The sequence below is a fragment of the Anolis sagrei genome, chromosome 2 (assembly GCF_037176765.1).
Source record: "Anolis sagrei isolate rAnoSag1 chromosome 2, rAnoSag1.mat, whole genome shotgun sequence".
Lineage (NCBI taxonomy): Eukaryota > Metazoa > Chordata > Lepidosauria > Squamata > Dactyloidae > Anolis > Anolis sagrei.
The window spans coordinates 86,818,004-86,843,497 of NC_090022.1; the positions used below are offsets into that span (position 1 = coordinate 86,818,004).

The window sequence follows — 25,494 nt, forward strand, 5'->3', positions numbered from 1 at the left end:
ACATATATATATATATATATTTATAAAGAATTATAGTTTTTAAATCTATAAAAAGTAAAAAATATACACTCAGAAGATCTAATTCTTATTCAGTCTTTAATATAAAACTGTAAACATTTATTTACACAAAGAAAATGTGTAGGATAGAAAACTGAGCACCCTTTCAATTGAGTTGTGGGGTTTTTGGAAGGCAGTGGATGTCGAACAGTGACGTTTGCACACTTTCTCATCTGTTCACGACCCACCGCAGTCTATAAATAAAGTTGAGGCAGCAGGCTAGGTAAAGCTCAGGGAACTCTTATTGCTCTGAAGCTGCAGCAAATGGAAAGCTCAAGTGCATACATTTGTTTCTGAACTGCTACAAGGAACCGAAGGCCAGCACTCAGGCTTTCCCCACCCAGCCACCATGTTCAAGAACCACTGAATAGCACATCGCTATTGTCCCACCAATGCTACATTTTCACAATTTGGATAGCTGCAGGGACAAATGCCACAAGGTTGCCTTGCGTGCTGTGATTGAAAAGTTCCTACCCACAGATTTTTAGGGATTTGTTTGCACATGCCTTTCCAAAACATACCAAGGTCAAATTACTAAATACTTTGTGTGAACAGTACTTGAAACAGCATGCACTTGCAGTTGACAAACACCTATAGAACTAGGCTAAATAGAAGAAACAGCAACCTTTTACTGGACATCAGAATCTGATTGTAGCATTAGAAACACAAGGTGTTACCTTTCTTTGCACCCAAATATTACTCTAGAATTTAATATAATTTAAACTTCATAATAACTGGCATTTTTGTCAGTGTGCCCAAGGGGGGGGGGGGGAATCAGCAGAACCCAGACAATTAAGAAGTATGAGGTCCCAAGCACCTCCAATGAGAAAAAGGCACACTGGTGCAAAATCCCCAAGGCATTTACAAAACAAGGACAACTGTACCCACTCCATCCCACCCCATTTTTCCCCTGGGCCAAAATGAAAAAGCAGCTACAAAGATTGAAAGGAATTTTCCTGATGACATTCAACTTGGATCAATTCTTTGATTAAACCCAAGCTCATGGAGACAAATTCAGTTGAATGATGGCTTGTGAACAAGATCAGTAAAATGTAAAGCTAACCTAATTTACTTCATAATAATATTCAGTGACATCTGCTTCATTTATTAAATTAACCACCGCTTAGAAATGCTTAAAATATACAAGCCATGTCATTTGCTTCAGTTTGGACATTCAGCAGTGGAACCGCCCAACCATCCACACGCAGCTTTCTCCATTCCCCCCATCAACCGTCTATCAAGATACAAGACAAACATCTCACTCACATGACACACGTAACCTGCTCGTGGGTGGCAAGCACATACAACAAAACTAATGGGAAACGTTTAAATAAAAAAGTAGTGTTAAAGCAGATTTCATTTTCCAAAGTGCACATTTGAGAAAAACACTGCAGATACAGAAAAGTATTTTCCTTCCCATGGTTCAACTGTTTTATCCCTTTAACTATTCCTGTGCCTAAAATATCCCAGACCTTTCTACACGTTACTTGCGTAGAAATGCTCCCGAATTGGTCTGACATGAAGGAAATTCTTTGATTCTCAGTTGCAGGTGTGATGATGTAAAGGAAGGATCCTTAAAACAGGAGGTATACAGTCCTGTTCATTAAAGAACAAAACAAAACCCAGAGGAGGGAACAGAGAGGTATCTGTGCATCTATAACAACTTTCAAATTTATTACCTTTATAAACTAAAGGTTAAGGCAAAAGGTGGCTTGTTGGCAAGCAGAAGAATTTTTGGTAACACGTTAATTCTCTCTTTTCTTCGCCCTGTATGGAACTGACCCTACAGAGCCATGAAACCTTGCACACAGACCATTATGCTTTTCTAGAAAGAACTCTATATATTTCTAAGGAGTTTCAATCACCGTTTTCCCCAATGCGTTGGGGCCTTTCACAATGGAACGACCTTTACTAAAGTATCGCGCCTGCCCCAGTTCATTGTGCCGCAACTGCATTTCTTTTCATGTTAGTTAACATCTTCCAAGGCACAAGGTTTGCTTCATACGAGCAACCAAAATTTACAGATGCTGCTCTTATTGGGACAGCTCTCGCGAGGCAACAATAAACATTGCTTATTATAAATGCTCTCCGAATCAAAGGGGAGAAATAAGCTGTGATCAATCCAACTCTCTCATTTAATGAATGCTAGAAAGGAGATAGAAAAAGTGCACACACTTTATTTTAAGTCTGATTGGCCAATTAAAAAAACCCTCTAAAAACCAAGAGCTCAGTCCTGACCCACCCCTCCCACAGCAGTGCAAATTGCTTAGCTTAATAAGCCATAACCCAATTAAGACTGAGGCCCCCAATTTAGGGCAACAAAGAACCCACTACCTAGCCATCTCCAGCACAGAAAGCCATTTGCTCTTGTTGCGATCTTTCATATCTTGTTTGCTGAGAATGCAGGCACACATCACTAGTGACTAGAAAACTGTCCCCTCTAAACCAGAGAGGGTCCTGCAAATAATTAAATAAAAGTTGCCCATCCTTTCCTCAGGAATAAAATATTGGCAGGGTGCTACTTCTACCAGTTAGCAGGTCAAACTGAGATCAAAAAACCTGTCAAGTACTAGCTGTAGGAAAGATGGCCTTAACACTGAATTATTGGGAGTTTTCCTTGCCAGCAGTCTCTGCACCGCCTTTGCGCAGGTTAACATTTAAGTTTTGCAAATGCAAAACAAAGTTTAAAATGAAAATTTTGAAGGGCCAGCTTGCCATACACACCAAACTCATTGAGACTGTAGTCATGTGCAGTGTTCCAGACACGTTACAAAAATTACCATGTTATTTCCTATCACATTAGTGTATAGTTCTCATGCTGTTAAACCCAGAAGGGAGCAGTTCCAATACATCCCCACTAATGCCTGTGAATCTTCTCAATGCCACAGGTATTTGGTCCAAAAATCATTTTCAAATATTTAAAGAATTGAGCAAAGAGAAAAAAAACCCCAAACTGTATTTTAATGACTCCCTAGCAACTCATCCAAGTCATTCATCCATTCCTCTGAAGTCCTGTTTTTCAAGAAAGTGTCTATGAGATCCGTATCCCCAGTCAGGCTTGGCAGTCCATTGCCCCCGGATGGGCTACTGTAGGCAAAGGGCAGCTCCTGGCTTGCTGTCCTCACCGGATAGCCTTGACCACAGTGCAGAGTGGCCCGGCTGGGCATTGGCTGGTTCTGGTTCTGGCTGAAAGCCGCCAGGTCTGGGACGGCCTGGCTCAACCCTGGCAGAACCTGCTGAGAGGGGACCGGCTGCTGGGTCGGGGGATTCGTCCTCTGCTGGGCGCTAATGGATGGCAACACCTGTCCAGAAACAGCCGCATTCATGGAGCCCATGGGTCTGCCAGGGTTGAGGCTGACCTGAGGCATCCCTTGCGCAAACTGCTGGCTGGCTAATTTTAGATGAGTCTGTTGCATATGGAAAGTGGAGCTGGGAGTAAATGACCCTAAACTATTATTTCCTTGTGTCTGGGCATTCAGATTTGACATGCCTTGGTGCTGCCATGATGGATTTTGAGCCCCAATCGTGGTTGGCATTCTTGCCATCTGGGGTTTGGGCAATGTAGGATTCAGTGCTCCTTTGTTATGTTGCTGAGAAATGCTTGGATTTCCTAGGGTGCTCTGTCCATATCCAGCAGGAAGAGCAGTGCCCTGAGCCAAACCAGGGGGTCTCTGCATTTGCGGTTGCCCATTGACACTGGGATTGGCATGCTGTGGAACCATCTGTGTCATACCAGATGCCATGTTGTACAAACCACTTCGTTGAATGCTCTGCAAGCCACTATACTGAGTTACTCCTCGATCTTGCTGGCTGCTACTTGATGAGACAGAGCTGTGCCCTGTTCCGATCTGGATCATATTCTGTGGCTGTGAAAACATGCGAGGGCTGTTGGAGTTGGACTGGCCTAAGTTATTGACCCCTGCCATTCCTGGAGATGAACCTATAATATAAAAGCAGATTTTCAGCACTAGTATTTATAATAATTATTTCAATACTTGTCATCTATTTAGGTGACATGCTATAATTTAAGTATTGTGTCATGCAGTACAACTGTTTTGCAGCTAAATTTAGGACTCATTGGTTTGGAGGTGCAAGAGGACGGGTGCCCCACCAAGGTATTCAACTCTAGAAGGTTCCAAAAAGTGTATCTACAGAGGTGCAAACCCCATTAGTGTGAGGCATAGAGACTAAGAAGATGAACTTTCTAAAATGTTTTTCATGAAAGAAGCACCCATGTATACACTATTTATTTATCGTGCCAGGAGCAAGCCAAACAGTTGTATTGCATTTTTAAACAAACAAACAAACAAAACACAAAATTTGCAAGTGTCCTTTGACCTGTAGCTGGCCACTGGGTTGTTAGAGAAGTGCCTCTGGTGTTACTATAAGAAGATGTATACCCTGAAAAATGTTAAGACAAAAACTGACCCAAAAACACTGGGTCAACTTATGTGTAAATCAGTGGTGGAAATGTTTTGTGCTTCCTGCCATTTTGGGCACCTGAAGCAAAATGGTGGTCATTTTTAATAGGTGCTTACTCGCAAGGCTTGGCAATCTCATTGCAAGCCTTGAGACACATGCAGAGTCTGTATCACCACTATGATCCACCTCAAGAAGTACAGAGCGTATATAGTACCACCCTATTAAAAATGGCTACTACTCTGCACCACCTCAAATGTCCAAAGAATGTGGGTGTGCTGCATTCTTCAGGCTCCCCCACAATGTTGCTTAACAGCGGAAAAAAGGATGAGGAAAGGCTAGCTTTCCCCCTCTAATCTGGGCAAGGGAAGGTTACATGCCAATAATAATAATAATAATAATAATAATAATAATAATAATAATAATAATAATATACCCTGCCCTGTCTCCATGAAGGGACTCAGGGCAGCTTACAACAAAACGAAGCACAGTGGCAAACATTCAGTGCTGAAGATAACATCTAAACAAATCATTAAGAAGCTCAATAAAGAAATTATAAAAGCAACTTAAATAAACAAGACATAATACAATCCTTACAATTACAGCATATTAAATCCTTAAAATCTCTTTAAAATTTGTCAAAAATTATTGGAGGGAAGATGGAAAACAGCAGATTAACCAAGGTAAATGTTCAGCAGCTAGATTGAACATATAGCTGTAATTAGTCCTCCTCCTTAATTTTTACCCTGAACATAACCACAGATAAAAGCAAAATCCCTAATTTTGGCTCCCAAGTCTGCCTTTGACCTATATATGAGGTTGACTTATACATATGTTTGTAAGTTTTATATGTTTATATGGTAGTTAAAATTAAAAACATAGACATCACCATCATCATTTCTATCTCGCCTGGTCTCTGGTTTCTGGTCTCGAGGCAGCTAACAATCATCACAGGCATGAGAATAAAATCATATAACCATAGAGATATGGGCCATGTGGCTGACCCCCTGCTCAGTGCAGGATCTCTACATAGAACATCCCTAGCAGGAAGCTGTTCATCTTTGGGAGATCCACAGATGAAGACCCCATCATTTCTCCAGGAAATTTATTCCATTGCCAAGGCACTTTCACTGCTGGGACACTGGCATCAGTACTGCAATAGGTCCGAAATCAGGACAACCTATACCAGTGCACACATTTGCTAGTGCTGCTATTTAAATGTGCAGCTGGCAAATAGAAAGGCTGATAGACAGACAAGACCACATTCTACAAAGCACTTGTTATCACATGCTAGTTTGCAACCACCAAAAAAGGCCAAGATGCGGGGGGGAAATCAAGCAAATATTCCTCATTTGGTCTTCGTGCACAAGTTCTAATAATCCCTTTTTGTGGAAATTTTGTTCACGGCTGCTGCTTAGCCGCCTAAATTACCCCCTCCCTGCCTGGGACCCGCCTAAATTACCCCCTCCCCACTTCTAAATCAGTCAGTAACAATTGGGAGCTATTGTTTGTCTTTAGAAATGCTGGACTACCAAGACTACCAGAATAGTTCAGAAAATATATAATCTAACAATTATGCTTAGAAAAAGCTTCCGTGGAGCACAAACACAAGAACGTTTAAGCAGCATTCAGTATTTTGAAATTAACTAAAGCTATAATAAAGAGAAGCTGAAGGACCACTCTAGTTAGTATTTGAAAATAAATCCCACTGACATTTACCTGTGAATTGTCCAACTTGTTGTTGGTATGGATTTGGTGTCTGGTCTTGGTACTGAGGGGGTGGTCGAGTTAGATGCCTCTGGAGTTGCTGCTCCTGATGATGTCTTTGCTTCTCCTACAGGGTTATTAGAGAAAGAAATAACTGTTAAAGATTCCCTACTGCATGAGTCAGTAACTATTTGGATTTAATACCATTATAGAGACAACTCAGAAACAAACATACTTTATGTTTGAGAACTAAGAAAACTTTGTTTTTAAGTCACAACACAACAAAATAGACCACAAAATATCATGAACACAAAGGATCTGCACTTAATAATGCATTGATTTAAAAACCAAATTAAACATTTTAAGCACAAGTAGAAGAGAATAGAAAACTGACATTCTTAAAAACTGTGTTGAGGCTGCTTCTCACTATTTGTTATTGTGTTTCTTCAAATAATTTCTGACTTATGGCGACTCTAAGGTGACCCTATTGCAGGTTATTATTGGCAAGATTGGTTCAGACAGAGTGAGTGTGACTTGTCCAAGGTCATCAGGCAATGAGTTTCCATGAGCAAGTGAGGATTCACACTGTGATCACCAGAGTTGAAATCCAATGCTACACATTGGCTCTCTCTCCTCCACTTCCTCTGAACCACTTTGAGTCTTGGTTAAGAGAAGAGGAGGAGGAGGAACCTTCCCATTTTGCCCATGACTGTGGAATGACCTGCTGGAAGAGGTCCAACAGCTAAATCAGCTGTCAGAATTTAAGAGGCGACTGAAGACCTCTCTTCCAGCAGGCCTACTCAGTCAGTTTTAACAATGACTTTTAAATAACATTCTATATTTATTGTGCTTCAACTTTTGTTCCTGGAATTTTAATATGTGTATGTTTTAATATATGCTTTTATGACTGCATTCAACAATGTTTTAATATGTGATTTTATAGATGCATTTAACTGTACCCTGCCTTGAGCCAAAAGAAGATACAGTTAATAAATACAAAATTATTATCATTTGATACACAACATGATTAATACACAGCAAACAAGATCACTTCCCAAATGTCTAGGACTGAATGATGTATCGGCGAATAATGCATGCAGATTAGAGTAGGGTGGCCTTTTGGCAGCTGACAGATGGTAATTTTGTCAGCGCCAATTGTTTTTAAGTGCAGGCCAAGGTCTTTAGGCACTGCACCTAGTGTGCCGATCACCATTGGGACCACTTTACTGCCTTGTGCCAGAGTCCTTGCAATTCAATCTTTGAATCCTCATATTGTATAAGCTTTTCCAATTGCTTCTCATCAATTCTACTGTCGCTTGGGATTGCAACATCGACAATGCATACTTTGTTTCTTTTTTAAGATTGTGAGGTCAGGAATATTGGGTCCAAAACAGTCTGAATTCTGAAGTCCCACCAGTTTTTTTGTCACATGCAAATGGTGTTTGTGGCATTATTTTTATTAGAATGTATACTTCCCATTTTTGATTATTTTAGTGATTTTTTTACCTTTTTGAAGTGAACTGTGGCATGATATTCTGCAATACTTGCTTAATTATTTGTGTCTTAATATTTTCACTAAAATGTGTGATGCAAGGCCAGAAAGTTATTTTTGTTCTTTACAGTATATTATTTCTACTTGATCTTTATGAAAAAAAAGTAATTTCAGCACAACCCTGTCTAAGTTAACAATCCATTGTGAGACATGTCCATCTTGATTGACAACTATCTACCTACCCTTCCCCTGCCCTTCTGAAACTTAATCAAAAATTTAAACTCCTTTACTTTGCAAACTCTCTCCTACATTTTTTCCTGGTAAGGTTAGGCAGAACTTTGACTTTGTTGCTTCTACTCTGGCCCAATTTCAATTCAGCTTTTGAATGGTAGCTACCAAGTCTGTGAAGCAGCACATCTGTCTCTCATATCAACTACTTTACGGATACCAGCAATTATTTTTACATAGCTTTTTCTCGATGTACAGTTTTTTGCAAAAGGTTTTCTGTACAAGAGCTATGAACATTATTTTAAAGATGGTCTCATTATTATTATTATTATTATTATTATTATTATTATATTTTTAAATATAAGATAGAATGGTCTTGCACAACACTTTTAGAGAGAATTAACTTTGCCAACTGTGGGACATTTTGATATTACAGTGCTGTAGTGGTAAGAGGTCCACTAGTTCAACATCATATATAGACAAAGCACAGTGAAACCATCCTTAAAATAATTTTCATAGCTCTTGTACAGAAAACCTTTTGCAAAAAAAACCCTGTATATCCAGAAAAAGCTATGTAAAAATAATTGCTGGTATCCGTATGTATGTATAATTGCTGGTATCCGTTCACTAAATAAATAAATAAATAAATAATGAAGCACAGTGAGACCGTCTTTAAAATATTTAAAAATATAAAGTTGACAGCCATTGAGCTGGAAGGTACCAGATGGCCCAAAGCTCTCCTTGTTCACTGAATAAATCCTGGAAGATCTCTTGTCGGTTTAGATTTAGGACCACAAGAGAATGAGAGCTCACATGATTCTATTGCTCTAAGGGCCCTTCCACACAGCCCTTTATCCCAGAATATCAAGGCAGAAAATCCCACAATATTTGCTTTGAGCTGGGTTATCTGAGTCCACACTGCCATATATTCCAGTTCAAAGCAAATATTGTGGAATTTTCTCCCTTGATATTCTGGGACATAGGGCTGTGTGGAAGGGCCCTGAGTTCTAAGAGGTTTTTCTAAATTTACAACTGAAAGCCATCCTTTTGTAACTAAAGTCCATCTGATCCAATCAGGTTCAGCAGAGAACAAGACTTGAGAAATCAATGGACAAGAGAGGTGGTTTCTTTTCCATTGATCTTGTCCATGGGCGTAAGGAAATGTCCTGAGAATTCTTAAGCGAACTGGGCTACTCTCCTGTAAACACAACAGTCAGCCAACATCAAACCCATAACATTCATATCTAATAACAACGTAAGTCCATCAGGCTCCCCTTTCTCTTACCTGCTCAGCAAGAAGTTGCCTCTGTCCCATCAGGAACTGCTTCTGTTGCTCCATTAACAAATGTTTTTGCTGCTGTTCCCTCTGTTTCTGCTGATCAAGTAGCATTTGGTGCTGCTTCATTACAGCCGCTTGCTGCTGACTGTTGAGATAGGCCGTGTTGCCATGATTACCTGCCATGGAAACACTGGGAGGCTGTGTGCTCCCACCAGGGCCAGGAACAGACACAGGAATGCGAGGAACACCGGCCGGAGGATTCTGGTCCTGCAAAAGCAGACAGAACGGTATTACATAGAGAAATCCATTACCAGGGCCCTTCACCAGGCAACCACAGCTGTGCCTAACTCCAGCTCTGGCTGAAAAGAGGTAAGAGACAGGAAACAGCTTTCCATGGGGAGAAGCTGCCACCTAGAGGCTGCTCCAAGAAGTCTTGCTGTGAGCAGCAGCCCCAGAAGGCAAAGGGATGTGTTTCCTTTTTGTGTTATCTTCTCACTGCAGACCCAACTACTGCATACCAGAATGGCAGAATTTTCAGTAAACACTAGCATACTGAAGTCTGCAAACATATACGTGTGTGTGTGTGTGTGTGTATGTCAATATATATTACTTATTACATGTAATTCCCACAAGTACCGTTCTTAATAGGCCTCCACATCAAACACACTCAACAACACAGAGAGGAATTCTTTGGCTTCCCACATTATTTGGTGTGCAAGCACTGGTGATATGCAATACCACATGTGGTGTATTGATCAAATCCACAATGCCATTTATTCTCACATAGCAAAGTGAATAATCAAATTGCCAATTATAGCATATTTTCCAAACTTCTAAGAAAAGAGAAATCTTCAATCCTAGGTAAAGTAATTAAAATATTAACTGCACTCTATTTAACAGATCCTGAAGAACTGCAAACAGATCTATGTTGCATACAAGCAACACAAAGGTTCTATTTTGTTCAGCTCTTTCTGTCCTCCAAAAATTGTAATGCCTTAAGTATAAATTCAGTGGCAAAAATAGTGTCCACATAATGAGCAGTATATAGATCACAGATGAGGTCACACTTTTTCAGTCAAAACAAGACAGAATATTTACCCAATGAAGAGCTAATGCTAGAGATTGTTTCTACTCTTGTGCACTTTTCAAGTGCTTTCTGTCTTATGGTGACCCTATCACAGGGTTTTCTTGGCTAGATCTGTTCAGAGGAAGGGTTGCCTTTGCCTCCCTCTGAGGATGAGAGAATGGGTCTCATCCAATAGGTTTCCATGGCTTCTACCAGTGGTCTTCCACAGTCAAGCACGGATTCGAATCTTTGCCTTCAGAGTCCAATACACAAACTGCTACACCGCACTCTCTCTTCACTACTCTCTATATTAAGTTCCTACTATAAGAACCTCCCATTTACCCATTTGTTCCACTTAATGAATCCTACTCATCATAGCAAAACTATCACTAGATACACTTACCTGGCTGTGTGGTACTAGAGGCCTATATGCAATGTTTCCAGATTTCTTCACTGCAAACATCCCATTCTGCTCTTCACTCATATGAGGCAATGTGGGCTGCTGACGCTGCTGCTGCTGCATATATGCCAACATAGCGGCCTTGTTCTGTCCAGATAATGTAACCCCTTGTCCACACTCCTTATAATGGGTAAGAGGTTTTGTATTCCCATAGTCCAGTACAGAGGTTTGACTTGATACAGAGTTTTGGGTCAAGTTGTTCGGCTGATGGCTTAATATATTTCCACCATGATAACCAGCCCTGGGAGAACTCTTGTTTGGTATATTGGATATCATGAGTTTCTGATTATTGAAGTCCTGTTGGTAAACTGAAGGGCTAGTGGGATTCTCCATGTTGTATGGGACAGTCAGTGGACTGTGAGAAGATCCTGACTGCTGCCAGCTAGAGATCTGGTTGGATTGGTGGACTTGCTGCTGATTCTGTAACAACTGATCTCGCTTCTGCTTTGCCGCTATTTGCTGAAGCTGTTTAGCAGATGACATCTCTTTGGTGCTCCCTGTATTTTGTCCAGGCAACAGTGAACTAGATAGAGGCCTCTGCACATTCTGAGACTGGTTGGATGATTGCATCATGGACTGGTTGGGATTATCAGTCACTGATTGACCGGAAGGCTGGAACATTGTTTGAGAATTGCTAACTGTTGGAGAAGCAGCACTAACAGGGACAGAAGAGGTACCAATAAAGGCTGTACCAGCAGAAGACGATCTGACTTGTGGAGATCCTATCTGCTCTTGCTCAAAGTCAGCTGGAGAAAATTCAGTCTTTATGATGATGTCTTGTGGCAATGGCGTTTGTGCAGCTGAATTAGTAGAATCAGCATCCTTCTTTTCCTCAAAGTCTTCCGTAAATAGATCTTTCATGTCTTCATCAGGCACTGATCTGTTCAGTTCATCAATGAGCTCCTTCCACTCTTGCTCATTAAGGTTAAGATCAGGCATCAAGTTGTTCTGAGATATAGAACTTCCTGGTCCCGTAATCATACAAGGAAGATCATCTGGTGGTTCTTGCTTGAGCTCTTTATTAATACCCAAAGTAAATGAGTCATTAGCATCACTGCTTCCATTCAACTGGAGGTTAGAGTCTGGTAGACACTTTTTGTTGATGCCATCTAGCCCCATGGAATGTTTCCCATTGAGATGCAAAGTGTCTCCACCGGATGGTTTGCTGTCAAGTTGGTGAAGAGTAGATACAGGAGGAATTCCATTGGAAGAGCCGGTCAATCCACCAAGACTATCTTCATGACGCAATTTCTTGGGCATAGAAAACATGTCACCATAGCCATTCTGCTGGTCACCATTCTGAGGTGAAACAGAATTATCAAGCTTCCTTTTCACTGTTTCATGAAGCTGCTAAAAGAGAAAGAGTTTCAAATTAGTCTTACACTTCAGAATGGTCATAATGACTTTCCAGCTGGCATGAGGCTATTAATCGTGAAAGGTTCTGGGTTCCACTATAGTTTCAAAGTATCTTCTGGCTACGGATCTTATTTAATTATTTTAAGCGAGGAATTTTAAAAGTTAATAAAATGGAACACTTTTCACCATATATTATTGGTTCCTTTTAAAACTGAAATTCTAGGATAAGAATAAATGGAAAAATCTGAAGTTTATTTATTTATTTAGAACTTTTATATACCGGTCTTCTCACCTCCGACGAGGGACTCAATCCGGTTTACAATAGAGGAAGTTCCATCCTTGCCCAACAAATTATACCTCCCCATAATATAAATAAATATTTTTGTCATATGAAATACTTTCCTTTATAACAGTGAATAAAATATCTAAGACATTTGAAAAGGGAGGGGGGCTTAGTTAGCACAGTCAAACTACTTTCCAGTCTTTGCAATACATGAAGAGAAAAATGAAAAATCAAAAGCAACAAAAACAAAAACAATTCAGAAAATAAAACTGACTAAACCAAGCTTTGCGTAGGAATATTAGCATCTATTGTCACCTCTCTTTTAAACAAAGTGGATTCCTACCCCCCCAAGAGGACCAAATCACAATAGCAATTTTTCAACTGTTTCTCAAAATGTAAATATTTTTCCAGAAAAGCCAGAACAAAAACCCCATTTTTGCTAGCTTTATATTTCTCAGAATTTGTTATTACTAGTTGAAACTAGCATGGCTGCTTCCCTGAAACTGGTTTGAAGGGTTATTTTTCTGCTATTCTTAAGTATGGCTGGATCGACACTGTCAAATGTTGTTGTTTGAACTGCACTGACCTACATTATATAGGTCTATGATGACCAAATAATGTTGTTGAAACAGTATTATTTGGCAGTGTCAATTTAACCTATTTTACATTTCTTATTGGCACCCAGTAAAAGATCTGGTGGCATGAAGCAACTTTGGACGTGATCAGTCTTTATATGGAGAATCACTTGAAGGCCCATATAAGAACAGCTAAACATGAATGGATATTTTAATAGTTAAATAACGTCCTAATGCCCTTGAAGTGCTACCCGAGACAAAAAAGTGCATTACACATGCAACTCCCATAGGAATGTCTAGCATTTAAATACAAGGCATGAGTACAGCACTCAAATTCTTTTCAGTCAAAAGCATTATGTTGGCCTTGAGGCTGGAAGAGAATACTGCACTCTGCAGCTGCCACAGCACTGTACTAATACAACCCAGCAGTCTTTGTAGGCTTCATGCAATCCAAATTATGTTTGTTAAACGTATTAGGATTAATAATAATTAGGATTAAGGATAACTGCCACCACAGACAAGTAACAAGTTGCAATGCTTCCCCCTACTATAGAAGGACACATTTACAACAAATATCCAAATATCCGTTTTTTAAATAAAAAAACACACCTGAACTTCCAACTTGGAAAAATGAGAAAGCATATCAAACAAATTACATATCCCACACTTTTAAATATCTGCATGACACTGTTGGGAAATATATTATTTTGTTCTTGATGATATTCAGTGAAGAGGAGACAATGGCTAACTGGTAAAAGAGCTTAATTGTATGAATGAGAGCCAATAAATTGAAACGCATTGCAAACAAGATGGAGTCAGCGCTAGGTGGTTCATCCATTTCATTAAGTCATGCTAAACTCCCAGAAGGGTTATAGTTTGGAGGTGCTCATAAATCTGACTCTGCCATTTGAGGGTCAGAATGGAACAGAGTTATTTTACCAGCTACTTCCCACCTGGTCACCATTATCCATGTACTTATCAAGTCCCATCTTGTGGGAGTCATATATGGGCTATTTCTGGAGATGGCTGGAGTGAGGCTACTTGCTGAGAATGGTCTGTTCTGAAAATATCAGCAGTGCTATTTGGCCGTCAGTTCTCATGTCCCAATTCAAAATGTTGGTGCTGTCCTTTAATGGCCTAAATGATTAAGACCAAGTCATCTGAAGGTATATTGTCTGTCATGTTTATGCCTAATTATTATATTTGGGGGGCGGGCAGTCTTTTCTTTGGCAGCTATTGCTCACAAGGATATGACTGGTGACTGTTCTGCCACCACTTTGATAGCTTAGATTTGACTGATGATCAATTACACTCTAATATTTTTTATATTCATTCAGTTGACAACTTTGCTTTGGTTATTATTTTGTTGTTTTGTGGTTTTTCATGTGTAAACCACCAAGTCTACAAATATCGGATAAATAATTTTAATTAATAAGCAAATCTTTCATCTCCATAATTTTAGATGTTATGTAAATGTTATTTTACAGATTTGCAGCAGAACTGGGTTCCAAATTAAAATTCTCACTCATTCTCCCTGTTCTAAGGCATACTCCCTGTTATAAAACAAACAGAAGTATTTGTCAAAGCTAAAATGTAGTCAAGTAAACTGTATCACAATTCAGGAACTCTGAATGTATCATTGGTTTAAGAACTTCTTAGATTTTTCTGAGTGTAAAAGTTACAGGCCATAAAGGGATGATCCAAAGATGTTCACCACTCTGGCAAACATTTCTTGAATTGTTCTTTAAATGACAATCAAGCTCTATATCTAGTTCTCTTGGGGATGTCAAGAAAAAGGATTCTTTTTTCCATATATGGTGGACTCACAGGAAAGCAAAAACATAGAATAGATATGTTAATTTGAAATTCTAAAGATAGACTTGTAATGTTTTTATTGGATAATATGGATGAAGATTTAGATAGCAGATATGAATTATTTTTCCAATATATAACAACAGCTGCAAGAGTATTGTTGACCCAAAAATAGATAATTGTCAAAGCTGCTATGTTAGCCCACAATGTCACGTTAATATGTATCTTAAGGAATAAACAAACTATAGGTTTTTTTCTGAAGGATTGGAAGCCATATATGGACTTCTTGAGCTAGGGGGACAATAATGATGCAATACTGTGCAGTTATGGGTATTACTAATTCTTGTAGGAATAATCTTTTTCTCCCTTTTGGTATTTTTTTCTTAATAATTCATCACAGTTGAATTGGGTGGAAGGTCAGAGCCCCATGGCCAATATTTAGTGTTTTAGTATAATGTATTAGTTTTAGTGTACTTCGGAGTTAATTAAACTGTAGCCAAAACCAACATACATATATATTATTCAGTTTTCTTTTTCTTTCACTTTTCCTTTTTATGCTTCCTCTTTTCTTTTCTTCTGTTTTTGAACATTTAACACTTTGGTTGTACCGCATATTCTTGTATAGACTCTGTTTAAAATGTAATAAAATATATAATAAAACAATCTTTATCTAGTTCTCATTCACATAAAAAATAACTTTTCAGTTGATTATTGTTTAGTTTCTCTTTGGAGAAAACATTTTTCATCATGTAAAGTCAACTAGATTCAAGGGAGAAAACTTTGTTAACTACAGCAGTGGTTCCCAACTTTTGAACCTCCAGGTGTTCAGCTCCCACTATTCCTAACAGCTGGTAAGCTGGCTGGGATTCTGGAAGTCCAAAATAACTGGAGGACCAAAAGTTGGGAATCACTGAACGAAGGGATTCAAATTTCCTATTTCATTATTATACAATTAAAATTCCGGTGAGTTAATGTTATAAAAGCTTGTTAAAAGGCTATAAGGACACAACTATCTATACAGACTATATGAGAAAAAATCTACTTTAGTTTTTACTGTTATTAATTTATTTGGAGGCAGAACATGAGTTCTTCAAGGAATTTCCACTATGTACAGTACTTTTATTTGTTTAAGCTTAACTATTCATTCACTACAAAATCCTATATCATAACAGCTTAAATTTAAAAAGATGCTCTTCCCAAACCAATCATACTAAGATTCAGTGCTTCTATGGGACAATCTAAAATTACTGAGGTACATGTATTTTGTTCATACAAAATTATTTTCTTATGTGAAAAAAAAAACACCAGTTAGGCAGTATCTATTTTATTTTACCCAAAGAGGGCAAAGTTGCAACTTGAAAAGGGTTTCACCATGCCTACAAATAAAAAAGATGTTCCTGTCATTGCTTACAGATCACATATTTTTATCCTCAATGGATCTGCCATCTATGTATGAAGATACAATTATATATGAAGAAGTCCTAATGAAGATTCTAGCTTCAGTGAAAAATATGCTGAGACAAGGGGCTTCTTGACTATAATCACCAAGCCAACACGGATAGTGGATCTACCAGCAAAAACAAAAAACAACAACTGCACAATAACACTCATGTTCCAGAGATTGCTTTTGTAAAATGTATGTTTGTGTAATTCTTTAAAGTTCTTATTTCTTCTAAATTTGTGGCCCTTTATGTGTTCAACGGGGACACTGTAATGCTAGTCAAGCAAACAAAATCAAGTACTTTATTACATTTCTGGTAGGCTGCCTAACATGGATGCATCTGTCTTAATGGCCAGCACAATTTGAAATACAGGGGGACCTAGGTATCAGCTAGTGTTTGGTTCCAGGATCACCATATGCACCAAAATCTGTGCTCAAGTCCCATTATAAAAATCATAAAATCACAGAGTTGGAAGAGACCGCAAGTGGCCATCCAATCTAACCCCCGCCATGCAGAAAAAGCACAAAGTACCCTTGACATATGGCCATCCAGTCTCTGCATAAAAGCCTCCAAAGAAGTAGCTTCCACCACACTCCGAGGCAGAGAGTTCCACTGCTGAACGGCTCTTACAGTTAGGAAGTTCTTCCTAATGCTACTTTCTAGGAGTTGAACACACTGCAAAAGACATCCCCAAGAGCTTCAAGGACCCACAGGAGGTCCCTACAGGTAATGTTCTTGCAATTTGTCCAGCCTAATGAAAATAGATGTGCCTATCTCTAATAATCCTCTGCTCTTCAGAAATAGCTGGGCTTGGAAGACTTAATATCTCAAAAGGTTATTTCACAACTGATAAAAAATTCCCTCTTCTTCAACAACCAAAAAAGTGAGTTGCAATACCCTAAGTTAGATCTATAACATTGTAAATTACCAACAGAACTCCAGCAACAGGTTACTGTAATTTTTTCCTTCTATGTAAGGATTACTATTTCAGATCATCTAATTACCTAGTGCTCATTCTTAACAATTTACTAAGTTCTTGACTAGATTAGTCAGCTATTGTATTATAATAATAAACTAATCCTATACTGATAGCATTATCATTATCTGACAGATGATCCTTATGTAGCTAAGATCTCACCACCCACACACAAGGAGAAAGTATTAGCTGGCTTGGGCAAATCCCAAAGCTTGTATATATGTAAAAACCTCTTAAAAATAGAGGTAGGGAGGCATAAAACAACCCAGCAAGCCTTTAGCAAACTTAGTGGTTACGAAGACTTGCTCGTCACTTTGCTACCTCAGGCAAAGAACAAGCTGGCACTCCCACTTTCCACATACAAAAAAGCTGTTCAACCTTTTTTAAAGCAAAAGTGGGGGAAAGTACATTTTTGGATTACAATCCCCAGAATCCTCTGGTTATGCTGCCTGGGGGAAATCTGAGGTCACAGTCCAATAAAGTCCCTTGCTGAGCTTTCTTTACCAATTGGAAAGTATCCCTCCTTGCTTGCATTTGAAGGCAGAAAGCTACTTAGTTGAAGTAAACATGACAAGTGACTTCTGCTCTAGCATCCCTGAGGCAGTAGTATGCTGTATTGTTTAAATCCTAAATTTCCTTGGATAATATCAGTACAACAAACATATAATAGTGACTGCTAATTAGCTGTTTTATACATGGGGTACATTCTGTATTTTATTTTTAAACTTTTTTCATTTCTCTTAAGATTTATACATTTGGTAGCCTACAAAATCAACAAAAAATATACACTAATATATTCAGCTCCGAAAGAGCAGTTTCCAGAAGCTTGGCAAATGAGTCAGATAGCAGCCCCGCCAAAGTAATGTCAAGGCAAGAAAAACCTGTTCTAAGATGAAATCTCAAAGGAAAGGAAGCACTGAAAAAGAAATCAATACTATCTGCCAATGTACTAAAGGCTTCTAATCTATTTAAGGCAGTTAAACAATTACATGCTGAGTTTAAAATTGCTGACATTACTTTTCTAGCAGTATTTTTGTAATTAACACCCTGATGATTCCTTCTGAAAAACATTCTGGCACCATAGCTGGGACCAGATTAAGACAAAAAATACAGAGGAGATGGAAGAATCAAGACATATATATTTGTATATAGCAATATTAATTATTCCTATGAGATGTTCCATAACCAAAAATATGAAATCATTTAACATTCTAGAATAGATCAAATCTGAAATAAAAGTTAACACAGATCCAGTTGTATTCAGGTTATTATTAATATGTTTTATATAATGTCTTTATTTTAATAATTCTGAATATTTTATTAATTAAGATAAATTCAGATCTATGTCAACAATGCCTTGCCAGTTCACAAGACATACAACTACTCACTGCATCTCAACTACATAAAAGATTCCAAGTAATGTAATTGACTCTTTACTCTTAGGAGATAACAAAGTAGACTACAATTACAGAAATACTTTTTTTCTGAATCTTGCTACTATATCCTATACAACAAAAAGCTAAATAATATATTGCCATTTAAGTCAAATGTATTTCCAGTTCTTCCTACCCTTTTCTGATTCAGAAATAGTTATTGTTACAAATGAAATGTGTAACGTGATTTGCGAGTCAGCAGCATTATCAAACTGCCACAAAGTCAGAGATAGATGGGGGAGGGGACCATTAATGCCCTATTTCAATTTGTTTGACAACGGACTATCCAACATGTTCACAAAAATGCTCTTTGACCCTTATAAAACAACCCTTGCGTAATCCTCCAAATGCTCCCCTGTTCTTCTGCTTCTCCACCATGCCACCCTGGGCACTCTGGAAGCAAGACCAAGTAATTGCTGTCAGTGCTTAATCAAGATCAGATTCTTGAATCTAATCTGTCTCAAAATCTCCCAACCAAAACAGATGCACTTCCTGGGACATAAGGTAGTGACTGCACAAGAGGTGTATCCCGGGTACATCTCAGGTTTTTTAAGGGGATTGCTGCCTGCACCACAAGACAGCAAGGTCAATAACAGGTCTCCTCAGTTATGATGGGAATCCTGTGTGTGATAAACACTTGGAATGCTGCTATCTTCCAGATAAAAAATAAATGTGCATAATATTATTATTTTTTTAAAGGAGCATTAGTTTCAGAAGAAAATAGGATCAATCGAGCTCACTTTGAAACTATCATTGTTCACAACAACCCAGTGATACCGGCCATGAAAGCCTTTGACAATACATATTATTGCTTTATTAAAGTATAATTAATCATTACTTTCATAGTAATACTAATTTAATATTTTAAACAAATTATGTATCTCTACCAACACAAATTATATTATGAAAGTATACACTGTTTTTTTTGCTTATAAATGAAATAGGCCGGTAGTGGTATCAACAAATTTAAATATACATCACATTGCTTGTTGTGAAATATATATATAATCCAAGAGTTTTACAGAATTTTTTCATATTTTTTGCACATCAGAATGTTTTGTTCACCAAATAAAGGAACCTGGCATTTACGGCAGGTTTCTATGAATAGGATTCTGTTCCTGCTGATAGCTGAAGGACATTTACACATACACACCCCATGCATAGTCCTCCCAACAGATCGTGGAAGAGCAGCTTAGGATCCTAGAGAATATGTTTATGGGGTGACATGATTTTAGGTAAGATCACCATTACAAAACTTAACTTCAATCTCTCCATCTATCTTTCAGTAATATTTAAAATGTGGTAAAGTAGGTTAGTAACAGGTGGAATATTAGTTTCCTGAGGCTAAGGAAGAAGAAACATAGTAGGACAGATGACCAAATGCAAGAGTATTATTGTTGTTGTGTGCCTTAAATCATTTCTGAATTATGCTGAACCTATCACAGGGTTTTCTGGGGTTGAGAATGTGTGATTCGCCCAAGGTCTCCCAGTGGGTTCCCACAGCCAAGCGGGGAATCAAACCCTGGTCTTCAGAGTCATATGTATCCATCTGTGTTAAGATTTATGACAGTCTGTATGATCAAACTGCAGCAAAGCTCAAAGGCAACAACAATCGATCCATAAAATAGGTGGAGGAGAAAGCATAAGGTCATAAACACATCTAGTTGGGCTTTTCCGTTGCTTTCCATTTCTGGCAAAAGAACTAGATGCTACTGAAAATAATTAGAGGACATGGAAATTCAAACCCTCAAAGTTTAAAAGAAAATATTAAGCTATAATATGTTCTGGCAATGTAAGAAGATGAACTATCTCTCTCAATAATCATGAAGTATGGAAATACGGGCCCAGAATATTCAACTAGAAGATTAAAATCAGGATTCCTCTACTTAATACTTCTGTTCTAGTAAAATATGGTTATAATACAAATAAACACTTAGCTATTTTTTATCTTCTAAAACTTATACTTTAAAACTTAAAATGTTAATACTAAGAAATCAGTGTTTACTTTTAGGCCTTTTGGACAGCCCTCAAACTAGGACACATAGCATTTAAGCCAGTGTCAGATCACTGAATCTTCTCACAACTTACTGCCAGATAAAGATTAATGTTCCCTATCCTTCTGACTCTGCCTCAATGCTATTCAGTCAGCTTCTAAACAGAGAAATGACTAATTGGTCAGGCAATTTCTGATTCTGTCTGATTAAAAAAGAAAAATGTTAACACAGGGAAGACAATACTTATCCCCCTTTTCAAAATTGTATTTCAAAATTGTTTTATGCCCATATGTATCAACATACTGATACCCATATATTATTATTATTATTATTATTATTACTCTTGAACTAGCCTGGCAACTCACCTCCACTTAACATAGTCAACTGCTTTCAATTTGAGAAGTACATTATGACAATTTTGAACTAAAATCTATCAAATACATATTTTTTCTGTTTTAACAGAAATGTTACCATCATCCATTCATAAACTCACAATTTCAATAACAGGAAAAAGGCGACAGTTATCTAAGAGATGCCACAGCTTGACAACCTAGGTTCAATTCTTAGTATTTCAGGCTAACCAAAATCACAAAGGTAGAATTGGTACACTGTGTAAAGTCTGCTACCACAAAGAAGTAGCCATTCCAGACTGGATAACATAATATAAACAAGTTAAATTTGTAGAATTCGCAGCTGTAACTTTTCTTTAAAAAAAAGAAAAGAACTACTACATAACAAAAAGCACCTCATATCTGGGATAATCCATCACCCCCTTCCTGTGTTCTCAGTCTCCTCCCCCCATTCAGCTTTTAATTGAGCAACTGCTCTAAATAGGACTAAAAGGGAGGGGGGTTAGTAAACCATTGATACCGAAAGATAACAATGTTTCCTACCATGTTTCTAGGATAGTGCAGAGTAGGGCCTGGTATTAGTTAGGTCTGTGTTTAATGGTAATTCTCTAGTCACCAAAAACTACATTTATCTGCAATATTCCAATCCACACAGGTGCTGGTTAGCTGAGAGTCTACTCTATCAGTCTACCCTTTATTCTGGCCACAATTCAACTCTAAGTCTGGGAGTTACTACTTTCTCAACATATCTTTCTCAACAAGTAGGAGGGAATTGAATTTATGCCTGGAATAAATGGGAGGAAGACACTATCCATGGGCAAGAGAGTAAACAGTAGAACAATTACTCTTTTGCCTCGAATAGTTATGGGGCAGGCATGCAACTTCCTGCCCAGTGTGGGAAATTCAAGATGCAATGGAGGGACAAAAGTGCCACCTAGTATTTTAATTTTACTCTGTTCAAACTTAGAAGAAGGTTCATAGTTCAAAGGACAACTTCCTTTTAAATAAGGCACACATACACACACACACCAGAAGCTATGTTAAAGGGTGATGGGGTGGAGGTGCCTTGGGGGCAACACAACCCCTCAGGTCTACTTCAGCCCCTGCAGTCAGATCTTACATTTCACTAGTTCCTCTTTTTGTTATAAAAGTGAGTAACAGTAAAAAAAAACAACAACAACACAGCAATAAACTGAAGTTTTCCCCTTGAAACTTGAAAGAATCCAGTGTACCCTTTATTTTGGCCACTATTCAACTGCAAGTCTAGGAGTTACTACTTTTCTACCAACTAGGACGACGATTTGTGCCCGAAATGAATGGGAGAAGATGTCATCCATGGGCAAGGCTTAAGTGAATAGCAGAACAATTACTCTTTTGACTTGACTGGTTACTGGGCTGTTGTGCGACTTCCTGCCCAGAACGGGAAATTCAAGATGCAATGGAGGGACAACAGTGCCACCTAGTATTTCAGTTTTACTCTGTTCAAACTCAGGGGAAGAAGGTTCATAGTTCACTTCAAAATATAACCTCCTTCTAAATAGGTGAAAGGGACACATGCTGATATACAAGGAGTTATTCTAAGGGGAGGGAGGAAGAGAGGATATGAAGGCAAAACAACCTTGCAGGCCTACTCTGGCCCCTCAAGCCAGATCTTACATTCTTCACAACATTGTTGTTGTTGCTGTTGTTAAAACAAAGGTTAAGATCTTCTGGGGAGGCCCTGCTCTCAGTAAAACCTGCTTCGCAAGTGCGGTTGGTGGGGACGAAAGACAGGGCCTTCTCAGTGGTGGCTCCTTGGCTCTGGAACTCTCTCCCCAGTGAGATTAGATCAGTGCCCTCCCTCCTGGCCTTTAGAAAGAGAACAAAGATATAGTTATGGAGCCAAATTTTTGGCTAATAAAGTAACGCAGTACTAGAAATAAATATGGAATATGTGCAATCGATGTCTGGAATGGCCCTGGTCTAAGAGTTTGGATCATGTGATTTTAATGTTCATATTAGGTGGTTTGAATGTTTATGTCCTCATGCCTAAATTTTGTTTTATCTTATGTTAAATTGTCTTATTGATTTTAATGCAATTTTATTTATTCATTTATTATTTACAATATTTATGTATCGCTTTTCTCACCTCTGGGAAGACTCAAAGCCGTTTACAAAACCTAATGGCAAAATTCAATGCCTTACATCAGGCATCCTCAAACTGTGGCCCTCCAGCTGTTTGGGCCTTCAACTCCCAGAATTTTTGACAACTGAACCAGGTCATTAGGCTTCTGGGAGATGGAGGGGCCTAAACATCTGAATGGCCGCAGTTTGTGGCTGCCTGCCTTACATACATCAACCAAATCATAAATCAAACAGCATACGACTAAGCATAAAATACAATACGGCTAATTCCCCATAAGATAATATTTATTTATTTATTTATTTATTTGCGATGCTTATATGCCGCCCTTCTCACCCCGAAGGGGACTCAGAGCGGCTTACAATATATATTTTCATACAATATATTATATTATATTATACAATATATTATATTATATTATTAGCAAAGTACAATATCAGTATATATTACTATATTGTACCATACCATTATATTGTAATGTTATTAATGTAATAGGACATTTAAACCTGAAGTAAAAAAATTACAGACACCTAATAAAAACATTAAAATCACATGATCCAAACTCATAGACTGGGCCATTCCAGATGTCCATTACACATATTCCATATTTACTTCTTGTTTGATTTTGTTTAGATTTATTATTTGGCTTCTTATGTATGTGAGGGTGAATTTTGCCACTATTTGTTGTAAACCGCTTCGAGTTCTCTCCTGGGGTGAGAAAAGCGGTATTTAAATAGAGTAAATAAATAAATAATAAACAAATAACAACAAAAACAACACCACGTTAATCTGGAGGAGCCAAGATATCGCCTTGGCACTTGAAAGAAATCAGTTGACACTCTTATTTTGTCCTCAACTCAACTGGAAGTCTAAGGAGTGGGGACTTTGCCTACCAAGGAGAGAGAGGGAGGACTGGTGCCTGAATGGGAGAAGGGAAGGCGGTGGGGGAGCAGTGCCTTGCCTGGCTGCTTCCTGCCCAGGGTGGGAGAGAAGGAAAGAGGCCGGGAGGCGCTCAAACTCGGGGGAGAGTTCACTTGGAAGTAGAACTTCCTTTTAAATGGTCGAGAGGGGCCTGCTGCTCCTTACTCACCGCGATGAGGGCGCTGCTGCTGCTGCTGCTGCTGCTCCGGCCCCCGTGTTGCTGCTGCTGCTGGGCCTGCTCCCCGCCCGCGGCGTCGGCGTCCAGCCCGTTGGCGGGGGCGGAGGAGGGGGCGGCGGGGCCCGGGGCCTGCGCGGCGGGGGCGGCGGGCGCCGAGGGGGCTGCTCCGGCGGAGGCCGCGGCTGGTGGGGCCTGGGCCTGCGGGGGCGGCGGGGGCTGGCGGTGCTTCCCGGCGCGCTTGGCCTTGGCCTGGAGGCAGCGCTGGTGGAGGGCGAAGGTCTGCTGGCGCTCCAGCTCCAGGCGCTCCGGGGAGACGGCCTGGTAGCGGGACTCGCAGGCGCTGTGGTGCCGCCGGCAGAGCTCGATCCGCCGGCGGAGGCGCTCCATCACCGCGCTGTGCCGCGGCACCGCGAACTCCGCCATCGGGGAAGGGGCCAGGACCATAGGAGGCGAGGCCAGAGGAGAGGACGGAGACGAGGGAGAGGGACTCACCAAGCCGGCGGGGGCGGCGGCGCCATGTCCGAGCACCGGCCTGCCCTTGGTCCCAACTTCAGCGCCGCCTCCTTCTCCTCCGCTAGGCCGCACCAGGCCCCGCTCCCTGCCTCAGGCCCAAAGGCGCCCCGGCCTCCCCAGACCCATTGTTATCCTCGCCTCGGCCGCCGCCATCTTGGAATGGCTTTGCCCCCTTTGCCTCCCTTCCCCCAGCTCCGAGGGGGCGGGCTTCCCGACGCGGCGGCGGCGTCACGACCCGCGAGCTCACTGGCTGCTGCGCTTTGACTGGCATTCGGGCCAGCCAATAGTGCAGGAGGAGGACGGGATGGGGAAGGAGGGAACTTTTTTTCACCCGAGCTTTTCCGTCTCCCCCTCCCCCCACCTTTCCGGAAGAAGATAAGGGGCGGGGCTTCATGATTGACCCCGCCCAATCAAATGGAAGCTAGAATCATAGAATCCTAGAGTTGGGAGAGACTTACTGGGCCATCCAGTCTAACCCCGTCAAGAAGCAGGAAAATCGCATTCAAAGCCCCCCGCCTCCTACAGATGCCCACCCAGCATTATTTCTCAACCTGTTGGTCCCCTCAGCTTACAACTTACAGAAATCCCAGCCATTTACCTGCTGTGAGAGTTCAAGGCCAAAACATCTGGAGACCCACTGGTTTAAAAGCCTCCAAATGAGCCCCCACCACACTCTGGGGCAGAGAGTTCCACTGCTGAACAGCTCTCATCGTTAGGAAGTTCTTATATTTGTATGCTGTTCCTCTGAATGGGAAAAGGAAAGCTGGGAGAGGCGACTTCATAGAGTACAAAAAGGACAGAGCTCCCCTCAGGACAGCCAGAAGTCAAATC

The 25,494-nt window shown here is 39.8% G+C and overlaps 1 protein-coding gene across 2 annotated transcripts; it reads right to left on the reverse strand.

Annotated features, from left to right (window-relative positions):
- Positions 1–79: 79 nt before the first annotated feature.
- Positions 80–24,874, reverse strand: MAML1 (mastermind like transcriptional coactivator 1). Of its 2 annotated transcripts, none has more exons than XM_060765403.2 (5): positions 24,142–24,874; positions 10,652–12,055; positions 9,189–9,449; positions 6,196–6,310; positions 80–3,997 (listed from the first exon to the last, which is right to left on the reverse strand). In XM_060765403.2, the coding sequence occupies exons 1-5, from the start codon at positions 24,592–24,594 to the stop codon at positions 3,018–3,020; spliced, it is 3,213 nt and encodes a 1,070-aa protein (XP_060621386.2). In that variant the 5' UTR covers positions 24,595–24,874; the 3' UTR covers positions 80–3,017. The 2 variants fall into 2 exon arrangements, with proteins under 2 accessions (XP_060621386.2, XP_060621385.2); XM_060765402.2 differs by having other exon boundaries at positions 10,652–12,058.
- Between the last annotated feature and the right edge of the window lie 620 nt (positions 24,875–25,494).

Bases quoted from the DNA above. Each gene is read 5' to 3' on its own strand.
- MAML1 (XM_060765402.2), bottom strand. From the start codon at position 24,594: ATGGTCCTGGCCCCTTCCCCGATGGCGGAGTTCGCGGTGCCGCGGCAC. The intron at 9,450-10,651 runs GTAAGTGTATCT...CTGCTTTTGCAG, and splicing joins CTCTAGTACCACACAGCCAG to GACCAGAATCCTCCGGCCGG. The intron at 6,311-9,188 runs GTAAGAGAAAGG...ATAACCCTGTAG, and splicing joins GGCAACTTCTTGCTGAGCAG to GAGAAGCAAAGACATCATCA.